Source organism: Eulemur rufifrons, chromosome 6 (assembly GCF_041146395.1).
Source record: "Eulemur rufifrons isolate Redbay chromosome 6, OSU_ERuf_1, whole genome shotgun sequence".
Classification (NCBI taxonomy): Eukaryota; Metazoa; Chordata; class Mammalia; order Primates; family Lemuridae; genus Eulemur; species Eulemur rufifrons.
In genome coordinates, this window is record NC_090988.1 from 96,057,838 (window position 1) to 96,067,040 (window position 9,203).

Here is a 9,203-nt window from a genome sequence, read left to right on the forward strand (position 1 = left end):
CTCAACCCCTCCCGGCCTCGGCCTCCAGGCCCTTCCGGGATCCCGGCCCGGGATTCCCAGGGGATTGGGGAGGGGGCGGGGGCCCTGAGGTCTCCGCCCCGCAGCCCGTAGCCCCTCGGGGCTGAGCCGACCAGCCCCCGACTTCCGCGAGGGGACAGAGGCGGGGTCACGAAATCGGCCCTCTGCCCAGGGGCGGAGCCTCTCCTTAGGGGCAAGGCCAAGGCATCCCAAACTGGGGCTGATAGGGCGGCAGGTTATTAAGGCTGAGGGTGGGAGGATGCTCAGGGTATTGGGGTCAGGGTGGCATTAGCCCAGCTCAAGCTGGGCTGGGCTGAGTCAGCATCCTGCCCCGGCCAACCTCCATCCTCGACAGCTCTGTACTCCCTTGGGCAGAGATGGGAGATGGCGCCGGTGTTGCCGCTGGTGCTGCCCCTGCAGCCCCGCATCCGTCTGGCGCAGGGGCTCTGGCTCCTCTCCTGGCTGCTGGCACTGGCCGGTGGCCTCACCCTCCTCTGTAGCGGGCACCTCCTGGTCCAGCTGTGGCACCTTGGCACCTTCCTGGCTCCCTCCTGCCGGTTCTCTGCCCTGCCCCAGGTTGCCCTGGCAGCAGGTGCAGTGGCTCTGGGCACAGGACTCGGGGGTGCAGGAGCCAGCCGGGCAAGTCTGGATGCAGCTCGATACCCTCCCTGGCGAGGAGTCCTGGGACCACTGCTGGTGGCTGGCACTGCTGGGGGAGGGGGGCTCCTGGTCTTCGCCCTGGGGCTAGCCCTGGGTTTGCCTGGGAGTCTGGACCAGGGGCTGGAGGAGGGCCTGGGAACTGCCTTGGGTCACTACAAGGACACAGAGGTACCTGGGCACTGTCATTCCAAACGGCTGATGGATGAGCTGCAGCTGAAGCACCACTGCTGCGGGCGCCATGGGTACAAGGATTGGTTTGGGGTCCAGTGGGTCAGCAGCCGTTACCTGGACCCCAGTGACCAGGATGTGGTTGAGTGAGTGACTTGCTTCTCTCCTCCTCCTCCTCCTCCTGCCGCTCCTCCCCTCCCCACACCCCCACCCCCGCCGCCAGACAGGCTCCCTCCTGCTACCCTGCAACCCCACCTCACCCAAATGGGCAATAAGTAGAGCACAGTAGCTGAGAGAATGGGTTACAGATCGGCTGTTTATTAGCTGTGTAACCCAGAGCATGTTACGAAACCACTCTGGGCCCATTTCTTCATCTGTAAAATGGAGATAATAGGTACTGATGTTATAGAGTTGTAAAGATAAATGAATTATGCTTGGCTAGCGCATAAGTAAAGCAGTCAGTAAATGTTTTACTATCATTATCCCCTGCTCAACACCTGTGTCTCTCAGCTTCTAACCCAGGCATCTGTCTCCGGACATCCTAACCCCCACCCCTCCCTTTGCAGTCGGATCCAGAGCAATGTGGAAGGCCTGTACCTGACTGATGGAGTCCCTTTCTCTTGCTGCAACCCCCACTCACCTCGGCCTTGCCTGCAAAGTCAACTTTCAGACCCCTATGCCCACCCCCTCTTTGATCCGCGACAGCCCAACCTAAACCTCTGGGCCCAAGGATGCCACGAGGTGCTGTTGGGGCACCTGCAGGAACTGGCCAGCACACTGGGCAGCATGCTGGCTGTCACCATTCTGCTGCAGGTGAGTCAGCATCTGAGGCCTCCTTCTACCTGGGACTCCTTGTACTGCCAACCCTCCTTGATTGACTCTTTTCCCTTGGTTCCCCCACAGGCTCTGGTGCTCGTTGGCCTGCGGTACCTGCAAACAGCATTGGAGGGGCTTGGAGGGGTCATCGATGGGGAAGGAGAGACCCAGGGCTATCTCTTTCCTGGTGGGCTGAAAGATATGCTGAAAACAGCATGGCTACAGGGAGGGGTTGCCCACAGGCCAGCACCTGAGGAGGCCCCACCAGAAGAGGCACCTCCCAAGGAGGATCTACCTGAGGCCTAGTGGCCTAGAGCTTAGGGTGGGGGTGGGGGTGGGGAGGGGAAGAGGGAGGGCTGGACAAGGCTGAAAACCTCACAACTCCTTACCAAGGCTCCAGGTTGAGGAGGAGGGTCCCTGGGATTAGAAAGGTTAAGGACAGTCAGGGAGCTGCAGCTGGAGCTGGACAGCAGTGAGAGAGAAAAGCAGCTGTCCTAGGGCCTCCCTTGTGGCCAGAACCAGCAGGTATAACAGCAAAGAACAGAGTGATGGGAAAGTGACATGGGAAGGCCTGGAGACTGCTTCTGGTGCAGGGACTCAATAAAGCTTTTGGATGGAAGCCACTGTTCTTTCCTGTCTAGGGGATGGGGCCCCTGGGAGAACTGATTTCTGTCTGATGGAGAAGCCAGGACTCCAAAGTTTTGCCCCTGGCTCAGCCTGTGCAGGAACAGGTGCCCACATCTGTAAGGATTAGAAAGCAAGAACCAGATGTGCGAAGTGAAGGAAAACAAGCAGCCCCTCCAGGTTGAGATTCTTTATTCTGGAGGTAGGAGGGGGTCAGCATGCTCAGGTGGGGAGGGTCCAGCCCAGCTCCTCCAGCCCCCCAGTGCATGCCCAGCCCCAATAAGTTACCAAGTTCCTTTGCCGCCCTCCCTCTTGAGTCCATCTGTCTTTCTGCACCACCCCAGACAGGGCCAACCTGGCTCAATACAAGGGCCACCTGTCCCCAGCCTGTGGACAGTGCCACATGGCAGGGTGGGGGAGGGGAGAAGCAGCAGGGCCATGCCCTGGGCCTGGAGAGGAGGACGGGCTACCTCTGGCTCTGAGGGGTCAGGACTTGGAAAAACCACATCCTGGGCAGGACTGGGGCCCAGTCCCACAAGGTCTGTGCCTGAAGTGAGGTGGTAGTCAGGGTGGGGCCGCCATCACACCTCAATGGCTGGGTCTGAGCCCCGGCCCTGCCGCTGCAGCTGCTCCTCCTGCTTCATCTTGGGCTTCTCTGTCCGTGTATGCCACACCAGGACCTGTGGCAGGAGGGCTGCAGTGAGAGCAGGACCAGCCGTAGCCGGGCCTCTGGGGCCCTCAGTGTGGAATGGATTTTCCACCCCCTTTTCACAGTGTAGGCTGCAAAGTGTGAAGAGCAGGGTGTGGGAAGACCTTAGTGCCCCTAAAACAGGGCCTTATCTCTTCACCCTCTCTGCTTCACGTGGGTTCCCAGGATTCTGGGAGATGGAGTGGCAGGAGGCCACTTTCCTTCCCTCGCTTCCAGTAGAGGAAGCAAGGATGATCAGAGATCTGGAGAGTCCCTCTGGTTCAAAATCCCATTCCTAAGCTCTCACTGCATTTCTCCCATCACCCATCCATCTCAGAGCCAGGTTTCTATGGCCACCTCCATTCTCTTACCCGAGTGCAGTTGGCAGCCCGTGGCTCCAGGTCCTTGGGATCCACAAGGTGGCTCAGGAGACTGCTCTCCAGGTGGCCCCGGGGAGCAGTAGCATCAAACTGGGCATTGGGCTTAGCCAACAGCAAGGGCAGGGAGACAGCAAATCCCGCCATATCCACGGGGAAGGGCCTGTTGGGCTCCCATGCTGTGTGGAAGCCCACAACCCGTCCATCCTGTACCTGAGGGCCCTCAAATCGCAGGCCGCCCACCAGCCCCACTGGCCACACTGAGACACCACGGGTCCAGCGCATCTACCGGAGGTCAGGAGAGAAGAAACAGAGAGGGGTGGCCCATGGGAAAGGGGGCAGCAGAAAGGGCCACTGGCTCCCTCTGCCCCGCTGCTTCCCACTCCTCACCCAGCAGCCAACAGCAACACTGGTAACCAAGGTAATGAATGAAGCTGGCCCCACTTGGCCTCTTGCCCCATTCCTATCCCAGTGCTCACCTCCTCAAAGAGCTCCCGGCTATAGGTGTTGTCATCATCAGCAAAGTACACGACTCCCTGCGTCCCAGGTGGTGGTGGGTCCTTCTCCCCCCCAACAGCGCCCCCTCTGCCCCGGAGCCAGTCCAGGGCCTTGTTCCGCTGCTCTACACCACGGGGCCGAACCCAGCCCGGCTCTCCCTCCCGAAGCCTCTGGGCCTTGGGCGTGAGGACCACCAGGTGTGTGAAGAGGAGGCCAGAGGCAGCCAGCAGCCCTGAGACGAGCGGGGTGGGGCCCTCAGCGTCCTCCACCAGGAGCCAATGTAGCCGGGGCACCAGGCTCAGTGTCTGGGACAGCCGCACCAGCTCTGCCTTCTGCACCAGCCTGCAGGGGGAGAGATGCAGCAGGAGGGAATGGGGTAGGCACCATTTGCCCACTCCAGACAGCTTCTCCTGGGCCACTGCTAGCACCCCCATGGACTTTACCAAACCAGTGCCCGAACTCTCTTTTTTGCCTGTCAACTTCATGCTGACGCTCACCTGCCCTGTTCTTCCAGTCCATGTTGGTCACCCACCTCAACCCCAGGGCTCTGGCTGTGAAAGACTACAAATTAAGGGCATAGGCTTTGGGATCAGATAGATCTGGGTTTGAAGCTCAGCTTCGTAATTTATTAGGTGAGACATGTTGGTAAAATGGCTCAATCTCCCTGAGCCTGTTTCCTCAGCTGTAAAATGGGAATAACAGTACCTTATAACAATGTTGCCCAGCCTGAGCAAGAGCGAGACCCCGTCTCTACTAAAAATAGAAAGAGGCCGGGCACGGTGGCTCACGCCTGTAATCCTAGCACTCTGGGAGGCCGAGGTGGGCGGATCGCTCGAGGTCAGGAGTTCGAGACCAGCCTGAGCAAGAGCGAGACCCCGTCTCTACTAAAAATAGAAAGAAATTATATGGACAACTAAAATATATATATACAAAAAATTAGCCGGGCATGGTGGCGCATGCCTGTAGTCCCAGCTACTCGGGAGGCTGAGGCAGTAGGATCGCTTAAGCCCAGGAGTTTGAGGTTGCTGTGAGCTAAACTGACACCACGGCACTCACTCTAGCCCGGGCAACAGAGCGAGACTCTGTCTCAAAAAAAAAAAAAAAAAAAAATAGAAAGAAATTATCTGGCCAGCTAAAATATATATATAGAAAAAAATTAGCCGGGCATGGTGGTGCATGCCTGTAGTCCCAGCTACTCGGGAGGCTGAGGCAGTAGGATCGCTTAAGCCCAGGAGTTTGAGGTTGCTGTGAGCTAGGCTGACGCCACGGCACTCACTCTAGCCCGGGAAACAGAGCGAGACTCTGTCTCAAAAAAACAAAAACAAAAAAAACCAAAAAAAACCCAAACAATGTTGCTTTAAAAATTAAATATAATAATGACTTTCTAAAACACCAGTAGAACAGGTTCTTTTCCTTCTGTGCTGGGTTTCCAGAGAAAGGAATTTATTTTAGAGAATTCCCTTGGCTCATTCCTCTCCAGGGGAGAAAGATTTGAGTTTAGAGAAGGAACTGGGAATGTGTGGTTTGGCCTCTTCGGGGCTTCTTTATCCTTCCGATCTGCCTGCCTGCCCCAGAGTTGGTGGTGTGTGCATGTCATAGTGGGGTCTAGAGCTGTCTGTGCCTGAATGGGGGAGCCATCTTATTCCAGGGAAGTGAGTTAACAGGCCCTTTTGGCTACAGATCCAAAACCACGTTCCCTAATTGGTTTTTATCAGTGATAAAATTACATTCTGATTTAAAACAAAACAAAACAAATGTAAAGCACTAAGCACAGTGCCTGGTAGAGAACGAGTAAACACACTGTAAATATTAACTGGAATAAGTATTTCATACCCGGTATGATTATCCCACCAAGCCCCTTTCTATTTTAATTTAGACAGGGGTTTTTAAATTTTCGTCAAAGGATCCCTAAGGAGAGAGTTAACTTATTGGTAAGCTCAAAATTTCTTTGAAACTTAATTGTTGTATCTTAAAATTTAGCATGAAATTTGTATTTTACATCATAGTATACCCCGGTCTATTTTAATAGAAAAACAACCATTTTCCCACAAATCTTTAAGTAAAGATGTGATTCATTTGTCTTGTTGTTTGGCATGCTCTAGTTTGAGGAATCTTCCCCAGCCCAGTGGCTCCCCAAACTCCTCCTCATCAACCCCAATTTCTTGGTCAATGCAACCCTTTTTGGTGCACCAGAGCCCATACCTGGCATAGGTGGGGGTAACAACATAGACAGTAGGCAGGGCCTCAGGTTCAGGGGGTTGGGCGGGGGCAGGGGGTGGGCGTCGCAGATCGGCTTGCAGCTGGGAAATCCTCAGATCCTTCTGCCGAAGCTGCTCGGCCGCTGCCCGCAGGGGAGGGAGGCAGTCACATGGCTGGCCTGGTCCCAGGAAGCATCGGGAAAGGAGGTGGGAGGCAGAGAACCACAGAATGTTCAGCATCCCAAAAGGCCATCACCTTCTCATTTAACTCCTAGCCAATGCACAAATCCACACATGACTTCTCTAGTAGCCTTTTCTACACCCCTGGTGTGGGGAAGTTGTTGTCTCAATTAGCAGCTTCTCTCCATCTTTAATAAATTTCATCTATTACAGTTTTCATTTGGATATTGAGCTGATTATCTGCCTCCATCCTTTCTACCTGGTGGCCCTAATTTTGCCTTCTGGACTTATAACAAACAAGTTGAAGTCCTTAAATAGGAGAGTCTTTCAAATATTAGGTTAAGTATGAAATGTCCAATTTCCCTAAGTAGTAAGTTTGACAGCTGATATCTCTGACATTTCATTTTGACACTTCTTGTTTTATTTTTATTGTAAGGCACATTCTCAGTCTTTCAAACAAATGTTTTGGCTTGTGATTATCTTTCAAAATTTTTTTAAGGGCAATTTTTGTGAAACCATAGATAAGTCAAAAATTTGTGTTATTTTTGAATATGAGTTCCGTCATGGAACCAACGCAGTGCAGACACCTTGAAATATCAACGAAGGGAAGAATGTAGCTAATGAACACACAGTAGTACATTGATGGCTTGAGAAGTTCCATTCTGGTTATTTTAATCTTGAAAATGAGCCACATGGGCAACCTGAGACCAAGGTGGATAATGATGAACTGAAAACTGTAGTGGAAGCGAATCCACCTCAACCTATCCATGAATCAACAGGAAGGTTTGATGTTACTATTGCAACAATACTGGACCATTTGAAATAAACCAGCGAGGTAAAGAAGCTAGATAGATGGATTCTGCATGAATTAAATGAGCGTAGGAAGAGAAATTGTTTCAAAGCCTTTCTTTGCTGTCATAACATAAAGGTGAACCATTTCTACACCATATTGTGTGATGAAAAGTGGATTCTTTTTGACAATCACAAGTGTGCAGCAAAATGGTTGGATAAAGATGAAGTGCTGAAACGTCCAAAACCGAATATTCATCAAAAAAAGCAAATGGTGTCTGTTTGGTAGTGCAGTGCTGGTATTAACCAGTACAGCTTCATAAAACCTGGTCAATTGATTATGGTGGCTGTCTACTGCAACCAGTTGGACAAAATGACTAGCATGCTTGTGATTAAGCAGCCGAGATTGGTCAATAGAGACAGGCCAATCCTCTCACAAGACAAAGCTCAACCACAAAAAACGCTGCTCAAACTACAACAGCTGGACTTGGAAATTGTCATGCATTGTATCCACCAGACCTTGCACCAACTGACTACCACTTCTTCCAGGCTTTGGAACACTTCTTGCAAGAAAAAATATTGAATTCTCAACAAGCTACTGTGAAGATGGTGAAACTGTGTTGATAAATTAGGCGCATACTGCTTCTTATTTGAGATATAATAAACTACACTTTGGGGCCGGGCACAGTGGCTCACACCTAGCACTCTGGGAGGCTGAGGTGGGAAGATTGTTTGAGCTCAGGAGTTCAAGACCAGCCTGAGCAAGAGCGAGACCCCATCTCAACTAAAAAAATAGAAAGAAATTAGGTGGACAACTAAAAATGTATATAGAAAAAATTAGCCGGGTATGGTGGCGCATGCCTGTAGTCCCAGCTACTCAGGAGGCTGAGGCAGGAGGATTACTTGAGCCCAGGAGTTTGAGGATGCTGTGAGCGAGGCTGACACCACGGCACTCTAGCCCGGGCAACAGAGCGAGACTCTGTCTCAAAAAACAAACAAACACTTTTGATTCAAAATCAGACATTTCATATTTAATGACCTAATACCTGAGGATCACAAAGTGGCACTGTCCCTAAATCTCTATGTAAGAGGCAGAGTTCAGTCTGTTCCCTTGGCTGTGTGACCAAAGACTCGTCATTAAATTCATTGATTCCATCATTGGATAAATATTTATTGAATACTCCTAGGACGCACTGCCTTAGGTGCTGGGGATAGAGCAGGGAACAAAACCGTCCCTGCCCTCATGAAGCTTTCAGTTTAGTGGAGGAAGCAGACACTAATCAGAGAAGCAAATTAATAAAACCATTACAAATTGTGATAAGGACCATGAAGACAATAAAAAGGATAGAGAATAAAAGGGAATCAGGAATAAGAAGGGTTACTTTAGCTTAGTGGTCAGGGAAGGCCTCTCTGAGGAGGTGACATTTCAGCTAAGACCTGAAGGATGAGAAAGGCAGCCCGGGGAGAGCTGGGAGAAAAGCACCGCAGGCAGAGGGAACAGGTTAAGGGCTTGAGAGAGTAACGAACGTGGGGTTTTCGAGAAACTGTCAAGAAGCCAGTCTGGCTGGAGCAGAGCGAGGGAGAGGAGTGGGGAATGGGGTTGGAAAGGCAGACAGCGGCAGGAACATGCGGGGCCTTGCAGGATCTGGGAAGGAGTCTGGATTTCATCCGAGATGCGGCGGGAAGCCGCGGAGCGTTCTAGAGAGGGGAGAGCGTCCGCGACCGGCCGCAGACGGCTGTCCGGAGAGCCCAGCGGGATGAATGGTGTCTGCCGGGGATTCATCCCCAGGGCGGGATGCAAGGCGGCGGGCGCCCTCGGGCCGGCCCGCCGCACCCCCGCCCCGCCCCGCTCACCGAGCTGCACCAGCGCGTAGAGGAGGCCGGCGATCGACACCAGGAAGTAGGCGAGAAACACGTTCTTCAGCTTCAGCTTCATGGCCGCGCCGCCGCGGGCGCCGGAGCAGACAGGCAGGGGAGGGGACGAGGGGTCTCCGCCCCTCGCGCGCCCGCAGGCCCCGCCCCTGCAGCGGCCCCGCCTTGCGTCCCGCCTTCCTCGCGCTCCTCGACCTGCTACCGGGAGAAGGGGTCGGCAGCGCCGCCCGGGGCCCACTTCCGGTCATCTAGTGCCCCTTCCTCAAGTTAATTTCCCGTCCCACCGCCTGGTTCCGGGAGCCACGGAACGGCGAC

The 9,203-nt window shown here is 53.3% G+C and overlaps 2 protein-coding genes across 4 annotated transcripts; one reads left to right on the forward strand and one right to left on the reverse strand.

The window, feature by feature from the left end:
• The first annotated feature begins 285 nt into the window (after window positions 1–285).
• On the forward strand, window positions 286–2,281 carry ROM1 (retinal outer segment membrane protein 1). The gene is made up of 3 exons (XM_069470116.1): window positions 286–992; window positions 1,413–1,659; window positions 1,750–2,281. The coding sequence occupies exons 1-3, from the start codon at window positions 403–405 to the stop codon at window positions 1,966–1,968; spliced, it is 1,056 nt and encodes a 351-aa protein (XP_069326217.1). The 5' UTR covers window positions 286–402; the 3' UTR covers window positions 1,969–2,281.
• Window positions 2,282–2,461: 180 nt separating this feature from the next.
• B3GAT3 (beta-1,3-glucuronyltransferase 3) lies at window positions 2,462–9,179 on the reverse strand. 3 transcript variants are annotated; one of them, XM_069470120.1, is made up of 6 exons: window positions 8,871–8,966; window positions 6,052–6,226; window positions 3,831–4,191; window positions 3,346–3,636; window position 3,135; window positions 2,462–2,966 (listed from the first exon to the last, which is right to left on the reverse strand). In XM_069470120.1, exons 1-6 carry the CDS (start codon window positions 8,950–8,952, stop codon window positions 2,875–2,877), a joined length of 1,002 nt encoding a protein of 333 aa, XP_069326221.1. In that variant the 5' UTR covers window positions 8,953–8,966; the 3' UTR covers window positions 2,462–2,874. The 3 variants fall into 3 exon arrangements, with proteins under 3 accessions (XP_069326221.1, XP_069326219.1, XP_069326220.1); XM_069470118.1 differs by lacking the exon at window position 3,135 and having other exon boundaries at window positions 8,881–9,179; XM_069470119.1 differs by lacking the exon at window position 3,135 and having other exon boundaries at window positions 8,871–9,020.
• Between the last annotated feature and the right edge of the window lie 24 nt (window positions 9,180–9,203).

Excerpts from the sequence above, each read along its gene's own strand:
- ROM1 (XM_069470116.1), top strand. The coding sequence starts at position 403 with ATGGCGCCGGTGTTGCCGCTGGTGCTGCCCCTGCAGCCCCGCATCCGT. Across the intron at positions 993-1,412 it reads AGTGACCAGGATGTGGTTGA|TCGGATCCAGAGCAATGTGG; the intron begins GTGAGTGACTTG and ends CTCCCTTTGCAG. Across the intron at positions 1,660-1,749 it reads CTGTCACCATTCTGCTGCAG|GCTCTGGTGCTCGTTGGCCT; the intron begins GTGAGTCAGCAT and ends GTTCCCCCACAG.
- B3GAT3 (XM_069470118.1), bottom strand. The coding sequence starts at position 9,136 with ATGACCGGAAGTGGGCCCCGGGCGGCGCTGCCGACCCCTTCTCCCGGT. Across the intron at positions 6,227-8,880 it reads CCGGCCTCCTCTACGCGCTG|GCCAGCCATGTGACTGCCTC; the intron begins GTGCAGCTCGGT and ends TCCTGGGACCAG. Across the intron at positions 2,967-3,345 it reads GGGCTGCCAACTGCACTCGG|GTCCTGGTGTGGCATACACG; the intron begins GTAAGAGAATGG and ends CTCCTGCCACAG.